General features: G+C 43.5%; 1 protein-coding gene across 8 annotated transcripts in view; it reads right to left on the bottom strand.

Moving 5' to 3' along the window:
* LOC135558651 (disco-interacting protein 2 homolog C) overlaps positions 1-27,031 on the bottom strand; it is a 240,401-nt gene that overhangs the window by 1,981 nt on the left and 211,389 nt on the right. For 5 of the 8 annotated variants that reach the window (XM_064992625.1, XM_064992626.1, XM_064992627.1 and 2 more), the window contains 15 exons: positions 26,193-26,302; positions 22,201-22,281; positions 21,662-21,785; positions 20,706-20,827; positions 20,045-20,156; positions 17,046-17,155; positions 15,560-15,690; positions 13,625-13,793; positions 13,220-13,390; positions 11,306-11,335; positions 7,959-8,020; positions 5,051-5,108; positions 3,204-3,278; positions 2,582-2,756; positions 2,335-2,458 (listed from right to left, as the gene is read on the bottom strand). In XM_064992625.1, coding sequence (XP_064848697.1) covers positions 2,335-2,458; positions 2,582-2,756; positions 3,204-3,278; positions 5,051-5,108; positions 7,959-8,020; positions 11,306-11,335; positions 13,220-13,390; positions 13,625-13,793; positions 15,560-15,690; positions 17,046-17,155; positions 20,045-20,156; positions 20,706-20,827; positions 21,662-21,785; positions 22,201-22,281; positions 26,193-26,302 — 1,654 coding nt within the window. The remainder of the gene's footprint in view (positions 1-2,334; positions 2,459-2,581; positions 2,757-3,203; positions 3,279-5,050; positions 5,109-7,958; positions 8,021-11,305; positions 11,336-13,219; positions 13,391-13,624; positions 13,794-15,559; positions 15,691-17,045; positions 17,156-20,044; positions 20,157-20,705; positions 20,828-21,661; positions 21,786-22,200; positions 22,282-26,192; positions 26,303-27,031) is intronic. The other 3 variants (XM_064992631.1, XM_064992632.1, XM_064992630.1) reach the window with 3 other exon arrangements.

Raw genomic sequence — 27,031 nt, 5'->3', positions numbered from 1 at the left:
CTGAAACAACAGAGTACTTAGTCAACATGATACTGAAACAACAGAGTACTTAGTCAACATGATACTGAAACAACAGAGTACTTAGTCAACATGATACTGAAACAGAGTACTTTGTCAACACCACACATAAATTATTAGTCAACACCACACTGAAACAACAACATACATACATACAACAGTCAACATCAAACAAACATACAGTACTTAGTCAACACTACACTGAACAAAAAATAAAGTACTTAGTCAACACCACACTGAAACAACATACAGTACTTAGTCAACACCACACTGAAACAACAACATACAGTACTTAGTCAACACCACACTGAAACAACAACATACAGTACATAGTCAACACCACAGTGAAACAACATACAGTACTTAGTCAACACCACAGTGAAACAACAACATACAGTACTTAGTCAACACCACACTGAAACAACAACATACAGTATTTAGTCAACACCACACTGAAACAACAACATACAGTATTTAGTCAACACCACACTGAAACAGCATACATTTACAGTACTTAGTCAACACCACACTGAAACAACAACATACAGTACTTAGTCAACACCACACTGAAACAACAACATACAGTACTTAGTCAACACCACACTGAAACAACATACAGTATTTAGTCAATACCACACTGAAACAACAACATACAGTATTTAGTCAACACCACACTGAAACAACATACAGTACTTAGTCAACACCACACTGAAACAACATACAGTATTTAGTCAACACCACACTGAAACAGCATACAGTACTTAGTCAACACCACACTGAAACAGCATACAGTACTTAGTCAACACCACACTGAAACAGCATACAGGACAGTAAGTACTTAGCTAGCTACTCACTCTGACATTTCAACAAACACATTCAGTACAGTACTTTTAATTGGTCAACATTAACAATTTGAAATTGGACAAAATCAGCATGATATTTGAACAGAAATGACATTTGTTTAGATAGAATGCCCATAAAGTGGTGAGCTACGCCATCCACCCACCAGAACTACAAATCCTCAAGTCATTTTTCATGGTGCTGAAACCCGGGATACAGGCAATACACTAATTATAGTACATTCGGAAAGTATTCAAGTATTCCCCTGGACTTTTTCCACATTCTGTTACGTTAAACCTTATTCTAAAATTAATTAAATAGTCCCCCCCCTCAATCTACAAACAATAACCTATAATGACAAAACAAAAAATGTTTTTTAGACAAAAAATAAAAACAGAAATCTCACATTTACATAAGTATTCAGACCCTTTACTCAGTACTTTGTTAAAGCACCTTTGTCAGATATTACAGCCTCGAGTCTTTTTGGGTATCACACTACAAGCTTGGCACACCTGTATTTGGGGAGTTTCTCTCATTCTTCTCTGCAGATCCTCTCAAACTCTGTCAGGTTGATGGGGAGTGTCGCAGCACAATTATTTTCAGGTCTCTCCAGAGATGTTCGATTGGGTTCAAGTCCGGGCTCTGGCTGGGTCACTCAAGGACATTCAGAGACTTGTCCTGAAGCCACTCCTGCGTTGTCTTGGCTGTGTGCTTAGTGTCGTTGTCCTGTTGGAAGGTGAACCTTCGCCCTAGTCTGAGGTCCTGAGTGCTCTGGCGCAGGATTTCATCAAGGACCTCTCTGTACTTTGCTCCGTTCATCTTTCCCTCGATCCTGACTAGTCTCCCAGTCCCTGCAGCTTAAAAACATCCCCACAGCATGATGCTGCCACCACCATGCTTCACCGTAGGGATGGTATTGGCCAGGTGATGAGTGGTGCCTGGTTTCCTCCAGATGTGACGCTTGGCATTCAGGACAAAGAGTTCAATCTTGTTTCATCAGACCAGAGAATCTTATTTCTCATGGACGGAGAGTCCTTTAGGTGCCTTTTGGCAAACTACAAGTGGGCTGTCAGGTACCTTTTACTGAGGAGTGGCTTCCATCTGGCCACTCTACCACAAAGGCATGCGCTGTCAACTGTGGGACATTATATAGACAGTCGTGTGCCTTTCCAAATCATGTCCAATCAATGAATTTACCAGAGGTGGACTCCAATCAAGTTGTAGAAACATCTGAAGGATGATCAATGGAAACAGGATGCACCAGAGCTCAATTTCAATTCTCATAGCAAAGGGTCTGAATACTTATTTAAATAAGGTATTTGTTTTTGCTTTGTCATTATGGGGTATTGTGTGTAGATTGATGAGGAAAATGTTTTATTTAATCCATTTTAGAATAAGGTTGTAATGTAACAAAATGTGTAAAATACCTTCTGAATTAACTGTTTGTAGCCTTATGAAATGAGTTACAGTTCTCACCATTCTGTGATGCTCTTGTGTGTCCTGATGACGGAGGTCTCAATGTCGATGGGGTGGTACCTCATTCCCCTCAGCTCCATGGCCTCATCCAGTGCCCCCACAACATACAGGGCATCGTGTCGCTCTGCGCGCACACACACACACGCAAATACAAACACTTCAGACAATGTATGTTGACCTCGCCAGTAAAACAGAGAAAGTATGCAGTAATAAGTACATTTGGTAGTGATGGGAACAGTTAACGTACCGCCACTGGCGTCGGTCAGATCGGTCCTCCTGAGGAAGCCCAGGTATCCGGTGCGGGCCCAGATTGTCTGTGTGTCTCCAAAGCTCAGACGGGAATTAAAGTGATCTGACTGCAGTGCCTCGTCTCCATACACCGTGAAGTAGCCGCTGGCATTGTGTCCACTGCACACCCAGATCTGTGAACAGGACAACAATTCAATATTTTTTTCCATTGAGGACAACTTTTGAAACAAGTGTTTTAATGCGCTATCCTCTGGGGTCCAATACACGTCTAGTTGTATTATTTTTTACCCAAATCAATTCAGCACAACTCTGCTCTGGACTTCTATTGTAGTGCATTTGGCCACAGACCAATCCAGCGAGAACTGTGTACTTTTAGACCAATTACATAACACTTACTGAACTTCGCATTAGACTGGATAGACCGGAGAAATGATTGTGTCTGGAAGTTACGTGGACTGGCTCTTTCAGTACACAGAGAGAGACTATTGTAGTTTAGTCTAATGAGAGAGTACACATCCAATGAGGTATGACACTTAAAGGACAGAGAGAGACTTATTTGTAGCCTGATGTATTGTAGTTTGTATGGATTCTAATGAGAGCATGATTATGTCTAAACCGACCTCTCCAAGGTGCGAGTCTCCCAGTGGTCCCTTGGTCTCCGGGTTGGCGATGATAATTCGAACCCCAGGTAGAATCTGATGGCAATAAGGATGAGACAATTAGTGATTTCATCTCTCCACTACTCTCTCCCTTTCACTCCTCTCTATTTCTCTCCCTTCAGCGAGGCCATTTATATAACGAATTTACCGCCGAGCCCCGAGTAGAGTGGACTGAAATGGCCCGCGCGCTCTCTCCCAGTATGTGGCCCTAATTCCCTTAATAGTGCCTATGGCTCTGGTCAAAAGTAGTGCACTATATAGTGCCATTTGGAACGCAGACAGAAATAAAAGCCTTATTATTGAGTGACAAACTTATCTTGATCTCCTGGCTGGTCCCTTTGAAACACAGAGCAGAACGCTGTCTGACCCGGAGCACAATTAACTCTCACCTCGGGTGGGTCACGAAATTTCATCAGCCAGTGATTGTTAAGAACAAATTCTTATTTACAATTTAATTTTTTTAAATTTTACCTTTATTTAACCAGGCAAGTCAGTTAAGAACAAATTCTTATTTTCAATGACGGCCTGGCAACAGTGGGTTAACTGCCTGTTCAGGGGCAGAACGACAGATTTGTACCTTGTCAGCTCGGGGGTTTGAACTCGCAACCTTCCGGTTACTAGTCCAACGCTCTAACCACTAGGCTACCCTGCCGCCCCAATGACGGCCTACCCCGGCCAAACCCTAACTCGAACGACGCTGGGCCAATTGTGCGCCGCCCTATGGGAGTCCCAATCACGGCCGGTTGTGATACAGCCTGGAATCTAACCAGTGTCTGTAGTGCCACCTCTAGCACTGAGATGCAGTGCCTTAGACCGGTGCGCCACCCGGGAGAAGCGGAAAAGCAGGCAAAAAGTGATTAGCATATGTGGGAACTCCTTCAAGACTGTTGAAAAAGCATTCCTCATGAAGCTGGTTGAGAGAATCCCAAGAGTGTGCAAAGCTGTCATCGAGACAAAGGGTGGCTACTTTGAAAAATCTAAAATCTATAATATATTTTGATTTGTGTAAAACTTTTTTGCTTATGACATGATTCCATATTTGTTATTATTCTACAATGTAGAAAATAGTAAACATAAAGAAAAACCCTTGAAGAGTACATGTGTCCAAAACTTTTGATTGGTATACTAAAAATTATCTGTGATATTTGTTTTGATTTAGAATGGACCATTTTCATGCACCTCTCTCAGGGGCAGGGGAATTGTTTTTATCTATGCACTTAAATAGCGAAAGTTGTGAAATAAATATAATAGGCCTAGCCAATAGAAAGCTGATGGGAACCTCCTCTTTTTATGAGGCCATCACCCTGTTTTCTCACGCAATTACATAGCCTATAGTAATGTTGTCCAACATGAACTCATGGGCTCTCATGAAGTGTTTGATTCAATTTTTGTTTACATTTGCATTGATGTCAGAGTGATTAGAGGGACAATAGAGTGCTGAGTACCAGACAGTTCGCAAGTTTGGTTGGCTACTAATGAACATCAGTAGTATCAGAGCTTGGATAAAACTAATTACTGTGACTAAACGGTCATGTGGAATTTGACTGCCTTCATGACACGTGAACGCCGGTGTGGCGGTAATACGGTCACCATAACAGTCCCACTCTCTCACCTACACCTACACTTCCTCAATTATGGGGACGGGTTGCTGTGGAAACTAAATACACGATTAGACTAATCAAAGCACAGCACAAACAAACAGTTTACACTAGTTTAGTCTCAGTGATTAAAAATACTTAATTGTAAAGTTTGTCTATGCAAATGACTACCATTTGTTTATTCATTCAGCAAGTCAGGCAGGGACTCACCTTTCCAGATTCCATGAGTGGTAAGCTGTGTGGAGACCCTCTCTCTACCAGACGAACCCTGTGAGGGAGGAAGGGAAGAAGTGAAGAGTTAATGGGCTGCTGAGTCAATGCTGTGGTTCTGTCCCAAATGGCACCCTATTCCCTATATAGTGCCCTACTTTTGACCAGAAACCTATGGTAATAGGGTGCCATTTGAGACAAGCACTGTGAGTGCAAGACAAGTCCTTTTAATCTACAAATGAAACTTCAACACAAACACAATAGCTACATCCCAGGGAGGAGAGCAGTGGTGGAGACACAAATGACTGTCTAGAATTACACAGTGTGTATGTGAATAGCTGTGGGCCCAGTGTGCAGCATGTTGTTATATGTCCTTGCCAGGGCCGGACGGGCATTTGATTTCCGTAAGGCGGCACGTTTTCTTCCCACAGGCCCTCTTAAGTGTGCACGCACACACATTTAAAAAAATACTTTTACCGCTGGGCCTCGAGGCTAATGAGCAGTCATTTCGATTGCAATATCCTAGCAGTGGAATTACTACATTTCATACATGCTCTCGCAAAAATGACTTGGTTGCGTTAACGAATGTCTTAGGTAACAGAATACAAAAACAAATATTTCAAATAACACAAAAGCATTTATTAGTTTACTGTAGGACATCTATCCATCCATCCATCCATCTATCGGCTGCAGGCTGTTGATCTGTTGATTGGGTGTGGGATGTTCTAGGATGATACACTACCCAGGCTCACTATTCTAACCCCGGGCCGTCTTTCTAATCTTAAAGTCAAATATTGGACACGCGTGTCACAAGGAATGTGTCTGGCTCCAACTTTTATGCACACAATGCAGTGAAACTACTCCAATGTAAATGGCCACTGCAGAGGTAATGGGTCTTCAATGTCATGTCAGCATGGTCTAAGATATTGTTCTTGTTTGTGAGCAAAATTTTGTTGGAAAAGATGCCATACTTATGATTCTGAAGAGCTTCTATTTATCATATTTAGGCAACTGACGGATTATATACTATGGAAAACTCACCACCAACTGGATTTACTATATACAGTTGAAGTCAGAAGTTTACATACACCTAAGCCAAATACATTTAAACTAAATGTTTCACAATTCCTGACATTTAATCTTAGCAAAATTCCCTAGTAAAAATGGCCTGTCTTAGGTCATTTAGGATCACCACTTTATTTTAAGAATGTGAAATGTCAGAATAATAGTAGAGAGAATTATTTATTTCAGCTTTTATTTCTTTCATCACATTCCCAGTGGGTCAGAAGTATACATACACTCAATTAGTATTTGGTAGCATTGCCTTTAAGTTATTTAACTTGGGTCAAACATTTCAGGTAGCCTTCCACAAGCTTCCCACATAAAGTTGGGTCAATTTTGGCCCATTCCACCTGACATAGCTGGTGTAACTGAGTGAGGTTTGTAGGCCTCCTTGCTCGCACACATCTTCAGTTCTGCCCACAAATTTTCTATAGGATTGAGGTCAGGGCTTTGTGATGGCCATTCCAATACCTTGACTTTGTTGTCCTTAATCCATTTTGCCACAACTTTGGAAGTATGCTTGGTGTCATTGTCCACTTGGAAGAGCCATTTGCAACCAAGCTTTAACTTCCTGACTGAAGATGTTGCTTCAAAATATCCACATAATTTTCCGTCTTCATGATGCCATCTATTTTGTGAAGTGCACCAGTCCTTCCTGCAGCAAAGCACCCCCACAACATTAAGCTGCCACCCCCGTGCTTCACAGTTGGGATGGTGTTCTTCGGCTTGCAAGCCTCCCCCGTTTTCCTCCAAACATAACGATGGTCATTATGGCCAAACAGTTCTATTTTTGTTTCATGAGACCAGAGGACATTTCTCCAAAAAGTACAATCTTTGTGCAGTTGCAAACCGTAGTCTGGCTTTTTTATGGCGGTTTTGGAGCAGTGGCTTCTTTCTTGCTGAGCGGCCTTTCAGGTTATGTCGATATAGGACTTGTTTTATTGTGGATATAGATTATTTTGTACCTGTTTCCTCCAGCATCTTCACTGCGTGGTCCCATGGTGTTTATACTTGCGTACTGTTGTTTGTACAGATGAACATGGTACCTTCAGGCGTTTGGAAATTGCTCCCAAGGATGAACCAGACTCGTGGAGGTCTACAATTATTTTTTTTCGGAGGTCTTGTTAGATTTCTTTTGATTTTCCCACGATGTCAAGCAAAGAGGCACTGAGTTTGAAGGTAGGCCTTGAAATACACCCACAGGTACACCTCCAATTGACTCAAATGATGTCAATTAGCCCATCAGCCCCATGGTGTTTATACTTGCGTACTATTGTTTGTACAGATGAAAGTGGTACCTTCAGGCGTTTAGAAATTGCTCCCAAGGATGAACCAGACTTGTTCATCCCTGGGAGCAAGTATAATTTTTTTCTGAGGTCTTGGCTGATTTCCCCATGATGTCAAGCAAAGAGGAACCTGAGTTTTAAGGTAGGCCACAGGTACACCTCCAATTGACTCAAATGATGTAATTTAGCCCATCAGAAGCTTCTAAAGCCATGACATATTTTATGGATTTTTTCAAGCTGTTTAAAGGCACAGTCAATTTAGTGTATGTAAACCTCTGACCCCCTGGAATTGTGATACAGTGAATTATAAGTGAAATAATCTGTCTGTAAACAATTGTTGGAAAAATGTACTTGTGTCATGCACAAAGTAGATGTCCTAACCAACTTTCCAAAACTATAGTTTTTTAACAAGAAATTTGTTGAAGAGTGGTTGAAAAACGAGTTTTAATGACTCCATTCCTAAGTGTATGTAAACTTCCGACTTCAACCATAGCTAAGTATTTGAATAATTGATGATAACACAGTTAAACATGGATGTTCTGATAGGAGCATGTCCTTACCTGTCGTGCCTCAGTGCCCTCATGTCCACATACACAGTAGTTGGGTCTGGTCCTGAAGTACCCTGCAGAATGACAACATGCCAGGGTTAGTGTCCGAGCTACGATGTCTGTTACACTACATTACCACAGTACTATTAGATGCTACTAGCAAGTTAGTGGTCAACGAAAAGCCTACAGTTCACACTGGTTGCGAATGGGAGCTTTGAGACAAGTCCAACAAACAATACAATGAAGAAACTATTCCACAAAAGATTCATACTGAGCTACAACACTCAACCTGAGATCACGGTGGTGGAAGACAACGATGAAGAAGCATGAAGGCATTAAAACTCAAGCAAAAGAACAGGACAGAGCAGAAGTCAAATGACAAAGTGCATCACAAAACAGTCAGAGGTCAAATCCAGTATGATCCACATCATGCAAACAGAAGGAAACCACAAAACTAAACAACAACAAAAATATTTGTTTTTTTTTAAAGAGGAAAGGTAGGGAGGGAGGGAGGAAGGAAGGAAGGAAGGGAGGGAGATGTGAAATCCACTGAGGGATGAGAAGAGAATACATAGCTATATGGAAGGAGTAAGTGCATAGAGTGGAGGTGGGCATGGTGATATACTGAATCATGTCTGAATGACACTTCAAATACATGAGAATATACAATCTCTATTGGTCCCTTTCAATAGACCGTAGAAGGCTTTGAAATCTGATAGTTCTGTAGAGGCTTGACTGCCCAGACACGAGAAACCAACACCACAGTAGAAAACCCACAGTATAAAAAACAACCTAATGTCAACTTACATTACAGACACATAGGCACCAACTTGAACAGTAGTGTGTGTGTGTGATAGCAATAGCATATTTCTATCTTATAGGTTAGTGAACAACTAAATAACTAATTGGAAAAATAAAGAGAAAACAAACGCAGAATCTGAATTGCATTTCCTTGATTCCACCTTTCCCCAGCCCTCCCCAGCCTAGCTCTGGTCCAAGGCATTACGTGCAGCTTGCTGAGGCTGAGCCTTCCTCAACGCACTGGACCAGACCTATCCTCAATCCACTCCCCTCTCCTCCCCAGGCAGATTGCATTACACCTGTGATTCAGTAGCATGTATTAATAATGTGGCCAATGCTTCGGCAGAGGAGGCATCACCACCCAACACCCACCACCATAGCAGAGACAACCATAGAGCTGCACATGCTAGACTGATTCAGCCCAGCCATAGACAGCCAGCCATAGAGCTACACATGCTAGATACTGACTCAGCCCAGAGCACAAGGCATCATCATAAAGCAGTACGGTAGTCACTCAAATAATAGTCACTCCAATAGTCACTAGTCACACCAAAAGTCACTACAGTCACTCCAAACTTAACCCAGTCCTACTAATGTAGGACAATACTAAAATACTTATTATATAGCAAATACTGCAATCATACTACTGCTAAACTTGTCCAGATGTGCTTTAGCCAACTATACTGAACAATAATATAAACACAACATGCAACAATTTCAAAGGTTTTACTGAGTTTACAGGGGCATTATCACGCTGAAACATGAGGTGATGGTGACTGATGAATGGCACGACAATGGGCCTCAGGATCACGCCACGGTATCTCTGTGCATTCAAACTACCATCAATAAAATGCAATTGTGTTCATTGTCTGTAGCTTATGCCTGCCCATACCACAACCCTATAACCCTCTGTTCACAACACTGACATCAGCAAACCGCTAGGCCAAATGACGCGATACGGGTGGTCTGCGGTTGTGAGGCCGGTTGGACATACTGCCAAATTCTTTAAAACGACATTAGAGGAGGCTTATAGTAGAGAAATTAACAATCAATTCTCTGGTAACATCTCTGTTTGGACATTCCTGCAGTCAGAATTCCAATTGCACATTCCCTCAAAACTTGAAACATCTGTGGCATTGTGTTGTGTGACAAAACTGCACATTTTAGAGTGGCCATTTATTGTCCCCAGCACAAGGTGCATCTGTGTAGTGATCGTGCTGTCTAATCAGCTTCTTGATATGCCACACCTGTCAGGTGGATGGATTATCTTGGCAATGGAGAAATGCTCTCAGGGATGTAAACACATTTGAGAGAAATAAGCTTTTTGTGCATTTGGAACATTTCTGGGATATTTTATTTCAGCTCATGAAGCATGGCACCAATACTTTACATGTTGCGTTTATATTTATGTTCAGTGTACATGGCACTACAACACTAGTTAGAAGAGTTGGCTAAAGCACATACCGATTTGGACCGGGCTAGTACTACACTACAATTGTCCCACAGGGCTAGAGTCATATGGTGTTGTTTAACAGTTCCTCCGTAGTTAAGAAGTTGTATCCCCTCTCCAGCTCTCTAGGTCTCAGACAGACCCTTAATGCAGGTTTTCCCAACTCTCTCCTTGGGCCCCACAGATGTTTCACATGTTTGTTTTAACCATACACTGACACACCTGATTCAATTAGTCAAAGGCTTGATGATTAGTTGACTAATTGAGTCAGGTTTGACAGTTTAGGGTTAAAACAAACATGTGAAACGTTGAGGGGCCCAAGGAGAGGGTTAGGAAACCCTGCCTTTATGTGTACTAAGGAGAAGCAGTCCAAATGAGCTGTGGCAGTATTTATTCCAAATGAGAGGCCACAATTGACATGTTGCCTCTGCACAGGTTAATGTTTCTGTACGGCAGAGTTTTAATATTAAAGAGCTGACCTTTTCTAAGTGCTAAGAGCTTTGCTTAGAGTCTCATATGGCACCTTTAGACAATAGAACAGGAGTAGGCAACCCTGGTCCTGGAGTGCCACGGCACTTCATGCTTTTGATTTAACCAACTTTGAAGACCAGGTGTGTTGAATACAGGCAATCACTGAACTATTCAAATTAGCTCAGTTGGTCTGGTGTAGTGCCTACTGCTGCAGTAGAACAACTTGCTGCTAACAAAGCCTGCATCCCAAATGGTACCCTATTTCCTATATATTGCACTACTTTTGACCAGAGCCCATTGTGCCCTGGTCAAAAGTAATGTGTCATAGGGTGCCATTTGGGACTCAATATATTATAGCTCCCCAGAATTGCCACGGTTTTCTTTTCCTATCCAATTAATTAGTCAACATCACCATACAGAGAGGCTCTCAATCAAACCCCTGTGAGCAAAGTCTTTCTCTTACAAATCCTGACCCCTCATAAGCGACTAAGGAGCCTTGACCATAGCTGTGCCTGGCTATGCTATTGGTCCTGGTCCCTACCCGGTCCCCCTGCCCTGTCCACCCTATCCTTCCTGTCTCCTGCCTGCTTGCAACACCTGATGAAGAGGGTGATTAGGGAACATGAAAATCCCCTACCTGGTCAGCAAGCTTCCCCAGCCTGTGAGGCTATAGCAGCAGCAGGAGGAGGAGAGTGAAGAGGAGGTAGGAAGGAGAAATTAGGGGGTGGAGGAAGGGAGGGAGGGGGGGTGAAGACAAAACCAAGTATGAGATATGTGGGTGGGGTTATGCAAAATAACAGGGGGAGGGGGGACGAAAATGTCAAATATAGAAATGGAAAAACAATTTTTTTTGAGAAGCAGTCTTAACTAATAAGAAGCTATGTTACAAACTGGGCTTATTAATAGCCAATAGATCAATGTTAGGTTAGAACATTTGGGGACATTTCAAATACAATAAGTTACATTTACATGATTACATCCATGTATTCTCAAGCATGTGTCAGCATGTGTCCAAGGTAGCCTAATACCTTATTTACAATAAAGTTTCAAAGGGAAAGATCTATACATGCTAAATAATTATGTTAAATACAACAAACATTTTAAACAGGCTTCTCGATTGGGCTTTTTATCAATCCATTCAGATTTCATTGGTTGATTGAACAGATCAGGTGCAAATGGTATACTTATCACTATCTCATTGACATTTGAATAGTAAAGCTTACAATTTGATTTAATTTAAATAATAAAGCTTGCAAAATAAGTAGAATCATGTAAAAGAATGAGCAGCCCAAAATGAAAGCATGACATAGCAGCATGTGCAATGCTTATGGACAGCGGTGTTCCAGAGACATAGGGTACGTCCCAAATGGCACTCTATTCCCTATATAGTGCACAACCTTTGACCAGGGCCCATAGTCATGCACTATTTAGGTAATAGGGATACGCTGGGCTACGCTGGGCTGTGTCTGGTAATTTGCTGTTGTTTTCATGAAAAGCAGAGCAGTGGAGAGGGTGAGATATGTACAGGATATCTATGCATGTTGGCTTTTCATCATGTAAACCCTGATAGGAGGATTATTACTGTAGGCCCCAGGGCCCGTGGCCAAATACCTGCTGGGAAAATCTCAACACTCCAAGATGCAGAGGAAATCTCAGACATCACCATTTTCAGCTAGATCAGCTAGCATTATTGTACAACCCACTTTGTGCATACCAAATAGAACCCCATTCCCTATATAGTTCACTACTTTTGACTCTGTGTATGTAGGGAATCGGGTGCCATTTGGGACTCACTGGAGCCAGTGTAGAGAAACATGGAATTCCCCAGGTCCCCCAAAGATACAACTCTGCCTACATCATGACCAGATGTGGAGAAGACTTGTGTTGTTGGAGAAATAACCTGTGTTGTGTTTCCAAGGTATCATGATTCTTATCAGAACCGCATGGTTGTGTGTGTGTGTGTGTGTGTGTGTGTGTGTGTGTAGGCTCACAGAGAATACTGTTACTTCCCAGGTTAAGTCACACAAATACAGACTAATGACTATACTCCATTAAATTAAAATCAGATTAATCTCTCCTAACCCAAAAAAACAAATAAACCACAATGCAACTCGTGAGTTAACAACGTCTCTAAATAAAACAACAACCCATTTCCAACCTGAGGAATAGGCTATGCAAACTATACTGAAGGCAGAGAGAAGGACAACAAGAAACAGTAGCAAGCCTTTCAACTAACTAACACAAGACTACAACAGAGCCACAATAGACACCCACTGGCTAACATGTATGAAAGAGCATGTTGTCTACTGTGGGTAGAAACATTGGTAATAATATCCATTAAAATGTGGGATGCAGACAGAGCTTCCCTTTTTATTCAGTCTATCAGAGTTCCACTTGCGACAGAGTGGGGGACAGACAGAGACAGCACCCAAAGTCTCATTGCCAAATACTGAGCTAAGTAAGAGTTGCACATTTTATATAACTTTTTGAGGGACAGAGAGGGCATGGAGTTTGTGGACTAGAGCAGAGAGGTGGAAGGGACTGACTGTACCTGCAGACAGACGGCCAGATTGACTCTGCAGCCGAACGAGGTGCTGACTGCTCGTGGGTGGAGGCCCAGGTCTTTGAAGAGCTTGGAAAAGGACTGAGTCAGAGCTATCCTGGGTCTCTCCTCTGCCACCACCACACACGTCCTGACCCGCGACAGGTCCAGGCCTCGAGACTGATGGAGAAGGGGGAGGGACAAAACAAAATGCATTAAACTGGATCAAACCAGAACTAACCAGGCAAGATGAGTCTGGGCTGATGGACTAGATTGTAATCAATCAATAAGTCAATTAATATTTTTACATTAGAGGTTGTCACAAAGTGTTTTACTCTCAGATCATCACATTGCAATAACATTTGATCTCATCTAAGTATCATTGTTGTGGTGATTTGGCGGATGGATACTTACCTTGAGGGATTCGGTCTGCAGGCCCAGGCCCTTGGTGCACAGCTCCATGACGCTGTAAGAGCAGAAGGTGTCCCTGACTTTGTATTGGCTGACAGCCAGCAGCCACAGAGCAGGGTTCACCTCCAACTCTGAAGGCGGGATCAGGATGGACTGGTGGCCGGAGTACACACTACAAAGTACACACAGGAGACAGAAAATATGAGCATACAAATACACAGAGTGAATACACAAAGGTTACACAGAGTGAGTACACAAAGGTTACACAGAGTGAGTACACACTACACACAGGAGATGGAAACAAGAGTTCCAACATAAAAACGTTACTCTTCACACCAGTGACATGAGCCATTATGTACTTCCGACAACTACCAATCTAAACAACACACTTCACCATTATGTATTCAGTGGCACCATTTACAATGCAGGGCAGTGCCATTTCATCAAGGCCGAACCAACCTCTGTAGTGCAGCTAGCGCATTATACACAATATAACAACTAGGGCTAGCTTTGCATAGGCATCAATCAGAAACACTCCCAATCTGAAACACACGCCCGCCATATAAAACAGCTTTGTTCTTCAGCAAGGGCCTGGTTTTTGGACAGCCCCCCGCTGATCATATTTCCATATGAAGATTTCACAAGTTGAGTGATGCCATGCCGGAGAGAGAGAGCTTCCATTGGGAAGGCAAATAGAGAGAGGGCCAGTGGAGAGTGGAGCAAAGCAGAGCAGAGCAGAGCGTTGATACATCATCACAAGGAGACGTCCGGAGGACTAGGCTAAACACAGCAGAATAATGATACATCATCACAAGGAGACGGATGGAGGGCTAGGCTAAACACAGCAGAATAATGATACATCATCACAAGGAGACGGACGGAGGGCTAGGCTAAACACAGCAGAATAATGATACATCATCACAAGGAGACGGACGGAGGGCTAGGCTAAACACAGCAGAATAATGATACATCATCACAAGGAGACGGACGGAGGGCTAGGCTAAACACAGCAGAATAATGATACATCATCACAAGGAGACGGAAGGAGGGCTAGGCTAAACACAGCAGAATAATGATACATCATCACAAGGAGACGGACTGAGGGCTAGGCTAAACACAGCAGAATAATGATACATCATCACAAGGAGACGGACGGAGGGCTAGGCTAAACACAGCAGAATAATGATACATCATCACAAGGAGACGGACGGAGGGCTAGGCGAAACACAGCAGAATAATGATACATCATCACAAGGAGACGGACTGAGGGCTAGGCTAAACACAGCAGAATAATGATACATCACCACAAGGAGACGGACGGAGGGCTAGGCTAAACACAGCAGAATAATGATACATCATCACAAGGAGACGGACGGAGGGCTAGGCTAAACACAGCAGAATAATGATACATCATCACAAGGAGACGGACGGAGGGCTAGGCTAAACACAGCAGAATAATGATACATCATCACAAGGAGACGGACTGTGGGCTAGGCGAAACACAGCAGAATAATGATACATCATCACAAGGAGACGGACGGAGGGCTAGGCTAAACACAGCAGAATAATGATACATCATCACAAGGAGACGGACGGAGGGCTAGGCGAAACACAGCAGAATAATGATACATCATCACAAGGAGACGGACGGAGGGCTAGGCTAAACACAGCAGAATAATGATACATCATCACAAGGAGACGGACGGAGGGCTAGGCGAAACACAGCAGAATAATGCATAAGGCTGCATTGGGTTCCCCCCTCCACCAGGGTGAACATAGCAGGGTTTCTTCAGATCAGAGAGGTACAGGGGTAGCTGTGTGTGTGTGTGTGTGTGTGTGTGTGTGTGTGTACATGGACAAAGCAGAGCTAGATGTGTGTGTGAGGTGATGAGTGGGCAGTGAAGAGGTTATGAGGGTCCATCTCCCGCTCTGTCTCACCTGCAAAGGCACCAGATGACGAAGCCCAGGCCGCAGTAGGGGTCCAGACAGATAGCCACCTCACGGGAGGGGTACAGCTCACACTGCAGCTTGATAGAACGGCAGAAGGCACTGGTGGCAGTGTGAGACATCTACACAGTCGGGAAGACAAGAACAATCACAAACGGGTTACAAATGTAGTTTTATCATTCTACTTGGCAAGAGTTGGGGTCCTAGCCGATCGCTGTCCTTGTCAAGCCAAACATGACAACCAGTGACAAGGAGCTGGCATGATGGCTCATACAGACTGGTACTCTGGCTAACTTGGCTACAACACAAACCAACAAAGACAGGCTACATATTGGTATCATTTGTACCCATGCTGTCATCTCATGTGCTTTACCAAATTATAGCCATGTAAACAAATGAAGCACAACAGGACCGTGTTTCAGTCATTCATTAAAAAGGTTTCAATTGAACCACATGAGAATTAGGTACCACTGCCTGAATCCTTGATCTTAATGAATGAATGAATTAAATGGCAAAACAATGACTCAACACAAGCGACTGTATATACGGTGGGTTAATGCTGTCAGAACTGTGTGTGTGTGTGTGTATCCTCTCTCGTTGATATAAAGCTGTTATTGTCCCATTATTAAACAGTAGTTCCGCTCCAGCCGGAGACCTTGTTAAAGTGCAATCACAGCTGCATCCCAAATGACACCCTATTCCCTATATAGTGCTCTGGTCAAAACTAGTAGGGAACAGGGTTCTATTTGGGACCCAGACCAGTGGTAGGAGCAAACATATATTCACACAGAGGCCCAGATTCAGGGTTTTGTTATGGTAATTAGTGTACAGCACGAAATACATTGTTATTTAGCATTGCTGAACATCCCAACGAGGCTATTTTGTTTTAGTAAACTACATAAGAGAGCCCCACACACCACAACAATTCTCCCCCACCACCTAAGGCAACACTATTTCTTCAATGTGTTTATAGCAGGGGGAGGAACAGAATAGACAATCGCCTCTTGATGAAGATTAATACCCGCTTACAAAACAGGAAGACAATCCACTAAGCCTTCGTCCACTGAGGAACTGATAGCAAATCTTTCCTTATTGACCAGTGAAAATATAAATCTTTCACAAGATGCTGTTTCACTGGATTTCCTACTGAGCTTCTTCAGACAGACAAAGGTTTCAACAAGGCCAGATTAACTGTGAACAAGACCTTCCATTGTATGGGTTTGGATCTGTGGCACCAGGGAGAATAGGCATTCTGAGTGAGCACTGTGCAGTACAGTGAGATTCAGCTTTTCATCCACAGCAGAGTGCTGGGATCAATAACTGCTTTCATGTTTTTGAAATGTCACCACTATCTTTTCACTCAGATGATCACGTTCAAAGTGTACGTCACACAGCTTGTTCCTGTTTCACTTCATATGCTTTTCGAGATATCAGCCTCCCTGATAGGAGAACCACATTCTGGTTAGAAGTGGTTTACCTTCACTCCTGCTAGCATCCCTGTGGTGGACACACTGAAGTCCAGGTAGGCCAGTGTGTCTGGATTGGAGGGCTTGTACAACAGAGGAGGTTTCTTCTTTGGCAAATCATCTAGAGGAGTGAGAGAAAGGAAAAGACCACTGTTATCACCAATACCATCATACAGTCCACTTGGAAAGTATTCAAACCCCTGGACTTTTCCCACGTTTTAATACATTACAGCCTTATTCTAAAAACAATTTCATTAAATCTACACACAATAACAAAGCAAAACTGTTTTTTTAGAAAGTTTTGCATATATATATATATACATATACACACACAGTGGGGAGAACAAGTATTTGACACACTGCCAATTTTGCAGGTTTTCCTACTTACAAAGCATGTAGAGGTCTGTAATTTTTTATCATAGGTACACTTCAACTGTGAGAGACGGAATCTAAAACAAAAATCCAGAAAATCACATTTTATGATTTTTAAGCAATTAATTTGCATTTTATTCCATGACATAAGTATCTGATCACCTACCAACAGGTAAGAATTCAGGCTCTCACAGACCTGTTAGTTTTTCCTTTAAGAAGCCCTCCTGTTCTCCAATCATTAACTGCACCTGTTTGAACTTGTTACCTGTATAAAAGACACCTTTCCACACACTCAATCAAACAGACTTCAACCTCTCCACAATGGCCAAGACAGAGAGCTGTGTAAGGACATCAGGGATAAAATTGTAGACCTGCACAAGGCTGGGATGGGCTACAGGACAATAGGCAAGCAGCTTGGTGAGAAGGCAACAACTGTTGGTGCAATTATTAGAACATGGAAGAAGTTCAAGATGACGGTCAATCACCCTCGGTCTGGGGCTCCATGCAAGATCTCACCTCGTGGGGCATCAATTATGAGGAAGGTGAGGGATCAGCCCAGAACTACACGGCAGGACCTGGTCAATGACCTGAAGAGAGCTGGGACCACAGTCTCAAAGAAAACCATTAGTAACACACTACGCTGTCATGGATTAAAATCCTGCAGCGCACGCAAAGTCCCCCTGCTCAAGCCAGCACATGTCCAGGCCCATCTGAAGTTTGCCAATGATCCAGAGGAGGAATGGGAGAAGGTCATGTGGTCTGATGAGACAAAAATATAGCTTTTTGGTCTAAACTCCACTCGCCGTGTTTGGAGGAAGAAGAAGGATGAGTACAACCCCAAGAACACCATCCCAACCGTGAAGCATGGAGGTGCATGGAGCATGGAAACATCATTCTTTGGGGATGTTTTCTGCAAAGGGGACAGGACAACTGCACAGTATTGAGGGGAGGATGGATGGGGCCATGTATCACGAGATCTTGGCCAACAACCTCCTTCCCTCAGTAAGAGCATTGAAGATGGGTCGTGGCTGGGTCTTCCAGCATGACAACGACCCGAAACACAGCCAGGGCAAGTAAGGAGTGGCTCCGTAAGAAGCATCTCAAGGTCCTGGAGTGGCCTAGCAACCCAATAGAAATTCTTTGGAGGGAGATGAAAGTCCATATTGCCCAGCGACAGCCCCGAAACCTGAAGGATCTGGAGAAGGTCTGTATGGAGGAGTGGGCCAAAATCCCTGCTGCAGTGTGTGCAAACCTGGTCAAGAACTACAGGAAACGTATGATCGCTGTAATTGCAAACAAAGGTTTCTGTACCAAATATTCAGTTCTGCTTTTCTGATGTATCAAATACTTATGTCATGCAATAAAATGCTAATGAATTACTTAAAAATCATACAATGTGATTTTCTGGATTTTTGTTTTAGATTCCGTCTCTCACAGTTGAAGTGTACCTATAATACAGATTACAGACCTCTACATGCTTTGTAAGTAGGAAATCCTGCAAAATCGTCAGTGTATGAAATACTTGTTCTCCCCACCGTATGTATATACACACACACACACACACACACACATATATGTATATACATATATAAAAACGAAAATATCACATTTCCGTAAGTATTCAGACCCTTTACTCAGCACTTTGATGAAGCACCTTTTGGCAGCTATTACAGCCTTGAGTCTTATTGGGTATGATGCTACAAGCTTGGCACACTTGTATTTGGGGAGTTTCTCCCATTCTTCTCTGCAGATCCTCTCAAGCCCTGTCAGGTTGACGCTTGGCATTCAGGCCAAATAGTTCAATCGTGGTTTCATCAGACCAGAGAATGTTGCTTCTCATGGTCTGAGAGTCCTTTAGGTGCCTTTTGGCAAACTCCAAGCAGGCTGTCATGTACCTTTTACTCAGGAGTGGCTTCCATTGGGTTCTTAGTCACCTCCCTGACCAAGGCCCTTCTCCCTGATCGCTCAGTTTGGCTGGGTGGCCAACTCTAGGAAGAGTCTTAGTGGTTCTAAACTTCTTCCATTTAAGAATGATGGAGGCCACTGTGTTCTTTGCCTCGAAACAATCCTGTCTCGGAGCTCTACGGACAATTCCTTCAACCTTATGGCTTGGCTTTTGCTCTGACATGCACTGTCAACTGTGGGACCTTATATAGACAAGTGTGTGCCTTTCCAAATCATGTTCAATCAATTTAATTTACCACAGGTGGACTCCAATTCATTTGTAGAAACTTCTCAAGGATGATCAATGGAATCAGGATGCACCTGAGCTCAATTTTGAGTCTCATAGATTTGTAATAAATGTGCCAAAATGTCTAAAAATATGTTTTTGCTTTTTCATTATGGGGTATTGTGTGTAGATTGATGACAAGCATTTTTTTATTTAACCCATTTTAAAATAAGGCTGTAACATAACAAAATGTGGAAAATGTTAAGGGGTCTGAATACTAACCTAATGCACTTTAAGTAGATGATAAATTATATTTCTGACATTGTCATTTGTCTCGATTGGTCGCAAGATCTTTGCGTCGGTGTCTGTTGTAAAGAAGCCCACACTTCTTCCAGAGCCTCTGGCTGAGGTGGCTAATGGATTCTCTCTGAGGCGAGTGATGCAGCGTGGGTAAATGTAGTCTCTTACCGGTGTCCAGGACAGGAGGCCAGGTTCTAACGTCCACTGCTGCCGACGCCTCCTTCGACCTCAGCAGTTTACAGATCACCGCTGTGGTCATCATACACGCCGAGCGGCTCACCTGGGGGCACACACACGTTAGGAAAGGCACACGCGTTAGGAAAGGCACACGCGTTAGGAAAGGCACACGCGTTAGGAAAGGCACACGCGTTAGGAAAGGCACACGCGTTAGGAAAGGCACACGCGTTAGGAAAGGCACACGCGTTAGGAAAGGCACACGCGTTAGGAAAGGCACACGCGTTAGGAAAGGCACACGCGTTAGGAAAGACACACGCGTTGGGAAAGACACACACGTTAGGAAAGACACACACGTTAGGAAAGACACACGTTAGGAAAGACACACGTTAGGAAAGACACACGTTAGGAAAGACACACGTTGGGACACAAACCGGTTAAGACACCCAAGCACATGTTCAAACACACACACATGTACGCACCTGCACACACTGTAAAATGCTCCAGAAATGGCCTCTGAGTGAGAATGGAAACTCCTGCTCTAATATCACCTCCTACACGGTGCGTCTCATTTTACATTTTCATTTCCCTTCTCCAGATAAAAGGTCCGTTGTGATGCGATGACTTGACACATGGATGTCAACGAGGCACTTACCTCTACGATCATCTTCACCGTGGGCAGAGTGGTGGCGATGTTCTGGGGGTGCGGAGGTCGCACGGTGATTGGCACACAGCCCGCGTACAGGCACCCGTAGAACGCTGCGATCAGGTCAATCCCTGCATGAAGGACACAGAGAGAGAGAGAGATAAGAGGAATGGAGTGAAGGGAAGAGGAATGAGGAGGAGGGAAGATAAGTGAAGAGGAAAGACGAGTCAAAAGGCATAAAGAATATTAGTTCCCGTCCCTCTGTCCATGAGGCCCCGTGCTGAATCTGAGCCAGCCTCCAGACAGACAGACAGACAGCTCTCAGGACAAGGTGTAGTATTGAGCTGGCTGTCCTAGAGACAGTTAATTGAATGGCTCTCAGGCAATCACCCTTGTCGGGATTTGTCCTGCATGACTGAGTTTCTTCATTATGGACCTATGGTTCACTCTGAACGCTTGAATGTCTCTGGCTCCCAAATGCTGATGGAGTTCCAAATTAGAGTTCTACCTTCTAAAACCTGGAACATTCAGTCCTGTCTCTCGCCAAAGGTCTTAAAAATTGATTTTTTTGCATCACACAGTGTGTGCCATTAAAGATCAGCACAATCTTGCTGGAAGTACTATTCTATCATAGTGGGATGTGGCTCAGGCCCTCTTGTCTTGTCAGCACTGAATGCTTCTAGGTTGATGAATTACAACAAGAAAACAGAACCTATCCCATTGGCGCGCCAGTGGGGTGGAGATGTTTGGATGATTTTTTTATTGTAGCGACACATGATGGGATGGAAATCTTAGCTTATTTATATTTATTCGTCATCGCTAATTTATGCTGCATGGATGAGGTAGGCAGCTAACCGAAAGGTGGGAATGGACAGGGACATGTTATTGTGATGCACAATAACTGACAACACACAAACCCAGTGACAGACATGTCGTGTGTGTGTGTGTTTGTACACCAGACATACCAGGGGGGTAGACGAGCGCAACATGGTCCCCGTCCTGCAGGTGTCCTCGCTCCGCCAGCATGGTAGCAATCTTCTCTGCTCTCTTATGCAACTGGACACATGACAGTGAGCTGGCTATCGTCCCCTGTAGTCACACACACACACACACACACACACACACACACACACACACACACACACACACACACACACACACACACACACACACACACACAAAGAGAGAGAGAAAGAGTGACAGAGAGAGACAGAGAGAAAAACAGAGAGAGATAAAGAGACAGAGAGAGAGACAGACAATCAGAAATTACCACAGATATACAGTCTCATGCAAAACGACTGAATCAATACGAGATAGCAAGAAAATTATGATTTACAGTCAACATTTTCAATAGGTCTTTGATAAGGGCTACTTCAAATTAAATCCTGATGTGTTTCTCTAACAGCCGGCAACAATGCCGACTATTTCAGTTGCTACTGCTATGTTTACAAAACATGTTAGGAGTCTGGTGTGAACAATCACAACACAGCCAGACCACACCTACCCTTGAGTTGAGCAGTGTGTAAAGCACATGGTCCGGAGTGGTCTGGGCCCTCCATTGTAACACTTCAGAGAGAAAGAGGAACTAAACAAATAGAAAGAAAGAGGAAAGTAAGCCTGCCGCTGGATGCCCAGGTCACACTGAGAGGAGGGGACATTCTGACTCCGTGTTAAAATCTGACAGGAGGACAACCAGGTGTCACAAATCACACCCTATTCCCTGTTTAGAGTGCACTACATTCGCCCAGGGCATGCATGGGGCTCTGGTAAAAAGCAGTGCACTATATAGGGAATAGGGTACCATTTCACAAAACCTGTTAGCCTTTTGAGGAGAAGATGTTACAGTCCTTTTCATATTAGAAGGTAATAAAACATAGCATTCTTGCAGCACAATGAACTGCACTCATAATCTTTCAACACTGAGGGAGAGAGACAGAGAACAATAGAGGGAGAGAGAGATAGGGTAGCCAGCAGACAACACATGAGCTCCATATTAGTGCAGCAGATATAAAAGACAGTGTGGGGAATGAGAAAGAGCCAAGCGTGTCTCAGCTTTATGATCCGCGCAGGCAGTGGAGGAGTAAATAGAGGTAGTGTAATTCATGTCAATTGCAGTTTGGATCTGTGGGAGGCACGGAGCAGGACAGTTAGGAGTCTGTAGTGTAATATTGCCTGTCTTCGTGTCTGGTTTTATAGTGATGAATTAGAAATACAATATGCACCGTTTTAATCCACCGGGTCCAACTGCTACAGATAGAGGATCACAGACGACAGGACTTACAGTACTTTGCTGCTCTGAACTCCAGGGCCTGAGCAAAATCCGCCCACCACCAACAGTCATCTTAGCATGTGTGTCTAGTTTTTGAAAAAGGCTGTGAAAATTTTTACATTAGGGCTCTTGCCATTAAGTAGGGACAGATGTTGTCCTGTTGAAACACAGTCATTTGATATTTCCTGTCTAATTCCATAGGAAAGCCTGTTTTCAACAGACATACAAAACAGACTACTTCCTGTGAACCCCGTAAATGTTCCAAATTGCACCCTATTCCCTATATAGTGTACTACCTTTGACCTGGGCACATAGGGCTCTGGTCAAAAGTAGTGCACTACAAGTGAGGGGCTGCCTGAGACTAAGTGAATCCCTCTCTGCACCCAAACAAACATTAAGACAGGAACTTATTCCAGTCTGCCAACACCTCAACAACATTAGGAAAATACAAACACTTTCCTGATGAAAACATCACTCAGGAACTTGCCATTAGCCCTGTGGATAATTTAATAAAACCAATGTATTCTGTTCGCTCTCTGGTCACAGGAAACCGTCCCACTACTGTAGAGGGGAAACTACATATCTCTGGATCAGTAGGAGACCGAGAGGCCCAAGCTTCATCCCAATTGACACACTATTCGGTATATAGTGCACTACATTTGACAAGAACCTATAAGCTTGGGTAGTGCTCTACATAGGGAATAGGGTGCCATTTGGGATGCAATCCCGGTATTGTCAGAGCTGCGACAGCTAGAAGACATAGAGACTGATAGAAAGTGCTGAGCTTTGTATTGAACTGTGACGGCCCACCCTCTCCTCTGAGATTCCCCCAGTGCTCCAGTGAAGCCTGACCCTTCCGCTCAGTACAGAATAGTACAAAGACCTTTTGTCTTTAATCAGCCCAGGCAGTCAGTGTCTGTCTGTAACTCAGATTCCAGGGCCTAGATTAGAATCAGCAGAGAAGAGCTTCATCTGTTAGTTAAAAGAGTCTGTGACTCCAGAGTTTAAGAGGATCCGCTGTCATGATCAAAGTGGATAGGTTAAGAGTCTTTAGTGTTATGTGACGAGGTGGTCAGTGGTGTACGTTTTCAGCAACAGTAACATGAAGTTTACCACAAAGTATTAGTTGCCCTAGCAACGCTCATATTGCATACATTGTTAAAACATGGTAGAGCAGCAACCATTACCTAACACACATGGCTAGATCCCCCCCCCCCCCCCCCCCCCCCAAAAAAAACACAACATTTTATATAAGGGAAATCGAGCTACGAAGAATAAGAAAAACCCATTCACACAGAGGGCCTGATTTTCAGATGGATGAGCATACAGACAGAAAGATGGTCCATCCGGGTGCATTAAGGTGATGGAGAGAAGCAGCAGAGATAGTATTATGGTTTGGTTGGCATGCTGAACAGAACAGAGGAAGGGATACAGACTGATGGTTGCTCGGGGGATTAGATCACATGAAAGTGTACATGAACAGTCTGAGTGAGAGGAATCCGAGCCACACCACAAACAATTTCTGCATCCCAAATGGCACTGTATTCCCTATATATATTGCACTACTTTTAACCAGAGCGCTATGGGCCCTGGTCACAAGTAGTGCACTATATAGGGAATAGTATGCTGTTCGGGATACAAGCCAATGTGTCCTGTCCTCATGAGGGAAAGTAGAAACAGAAGAAATCTGTGTGTGTTGTGTTGTCACAGTTGTTTGCCTTGTCACTTCACATTAGAGGGCATACTCCCTAAGTGGCAGCCAGATGGGGTAAATGATGAGATTTTTCCGAATTAGAGAAAGTAGAAATCAATTCTGTCTCCGCTACGCTACGGCTACCCTCACCGTCGTTCAGCGCCACCAGCCAGGCACTACACATTTCTTTATTAATAATGACTTTCCACACCACTGCCATGGTAAAAGAAAGTGCTATCAAATCTAGTCTGACAAATCACATAGCTACACACCCTTAATGTTTGTACACCTCTATTGACAGGGGTTTCGTCCTAAATGGCTAAGCCTAATCCCTTTGTAGTGCATTACTTTTGACCAAAGCTGTATGGAACCTGCTCAAAAGTAGTGCACTATATAGGGAGCCATTTCAGATGCACTCAGGTTAGTCCTAAAACCCTGAGGGAAATGTTCTGTTTGAAGGTAACGTGAATGAAAACAAACAACCAAGACACCACAATCCTTCACTAGTCTGTTTATTTGTCTGATGTGCCATCCACTATGTGGCCTGTCTTGGGAAAACCTGACCTAAATATGAAGTAAGGGCTTAGAGAAGCCCAGACCACATCCCAGTCTGTGTGACTGGGATGTTGATGAAGGGATTGTTCAAACACTCTGTGGAAATAGAGGGGAAGCAAAGGAGACAAGAAACCTGGAAGCCTAGTGTCAATACATAGAACCACTGCGAGAACACACCAAACTGTATGCCAAATGGCTCCATATTCCCTATATAGGTAGTGCACTACTTTTGACCAGGGCCCATAGGGATAGGGTGTCATTTGGGGTGCAGTCCATGGGTACACTTACACACCCTATTATTAGGTATCTCAGAGATAGAGAGCCTCTTACACTTAAGGCTATGAAATCGAAGTGAAATGTCTGACTGTGCCTACGAAATATCTTAAAGTGGCCTGTCTCTGTGATGCTTTTATAGGATTTGTTCCATATTAGTCCTGTAACAACATCCGTCCACTGTTACCAGTACAGTTTTAGCCTTTAAATTGAGTCTAACGCAGAGTGGATCTCAAACAATACATCTGACTGGACTGCAGAACTATGGGGCTGTTGTCGGTATTACTCCATCCATATAAATGCTTAGAGATCATGAATGAAAGAGTAGAATTAGAGAGAGCATATATAGAAAACAGAGGATGTTACGTAAAGCATTCAAATGACTTGAGGAGACTACAGATGAATAATGGTCGAACTACCACTACACTGTTGTGTATAAGGGGTCAAACGAGCGTAGATGGTCAAATGAAACATGAAGAGCGTGCCAGATTAAACCGGGCCAGGATGTGTCCCAAATGGCACCCTATTCTCTATACAGCGCACTACTTTTGACCAGGGACCATAGGGCTCTTGTCAAAAGTATTGCACTATGTAGGTGAAAATAATGCCTTTTGGGATGCATCATCAAATTCAGCTAGTGGCCCACAGTCGATGGTTTAATGAGTGTGTTGATGAAAACCAAGCCCTCAGAGAGCCACACACACACCTTTCTTGCCTGATCATTGTCTTCCATCTGGCCCAAGTCCCTGCCACTAGCCTGGGCAATCCTCTTCCCCGATACCAGGTTCCCCACCATCACAGAGGCAGGCCCGATCTCTGTGGACAGAGGCATAGGGGTCAGACATACATACCTACACAGTCACATACATACCTACACAGTCACACACACACACACACACACACACACACACACACACACACACACACACACACACACACACACACACACACACACACAGTCACACACACACACAGGGGTGGTCTATATCCCTAGCTGTGATCTGTAGTGATATACACTGGCAGTGAATGCCCCTAATCCCCAGAAGACAGTGACAGGGTGGGCTGAGATTGACCTTGTGTTCAGAGGCAAATGGAACTGAATGGGTGGGTCAATTGACTGGAGGATTCTACTCTGACAGAGTGCCTTTCAGACAGAAATGGCCAGAGAAACTTGTGCTGTAAAGGAAGATCTATCTAGGAGGAACACAGTCCAGAAACTAATGGAGAGAGGTGACAGCTGAGATACGGGATGGAATGTGTTGGATCAGATGGGAAACATGCTACAATAGTCATCGGACCAGATTACAATACACTCCCTGTACAGTTCTCAATCGGCATGATCTTAGTTCTATACCTTATCCAACGTTATAAACACATATGAAGAAGTTGAAATAAATTAATGTAGATATCTCTATCTCCCTATCTGTACAGGTTTTTAAAATATACATCTAGTATACATCTAAGTGAATCTAAATGCAAGTTCTGCACTGACTTCATTGCACACAATAAAACGACACAAACTAAGGATTTCAATTCAACAAATTA

Source organism: Oncorhynchus masou, chromosome 17 (assembly GCF_036934945.1).
Source record: "Oncorhynchus masou masou isolate Uvic2021 chromosome 17, UVic_Omas_1.1, whole genome shotgun sequence".
In the NCBI taxonomy this organism is placed as follows: Eukaryota; Metazoa; Chordata; class Actinopteri; order Salmoniformes; family Salmonidae; genus Oncorhynchus; species Oncorhynchus masou.
This window is presented reverse-complemented; position numbering and strand designations above follow the sequence as displayed.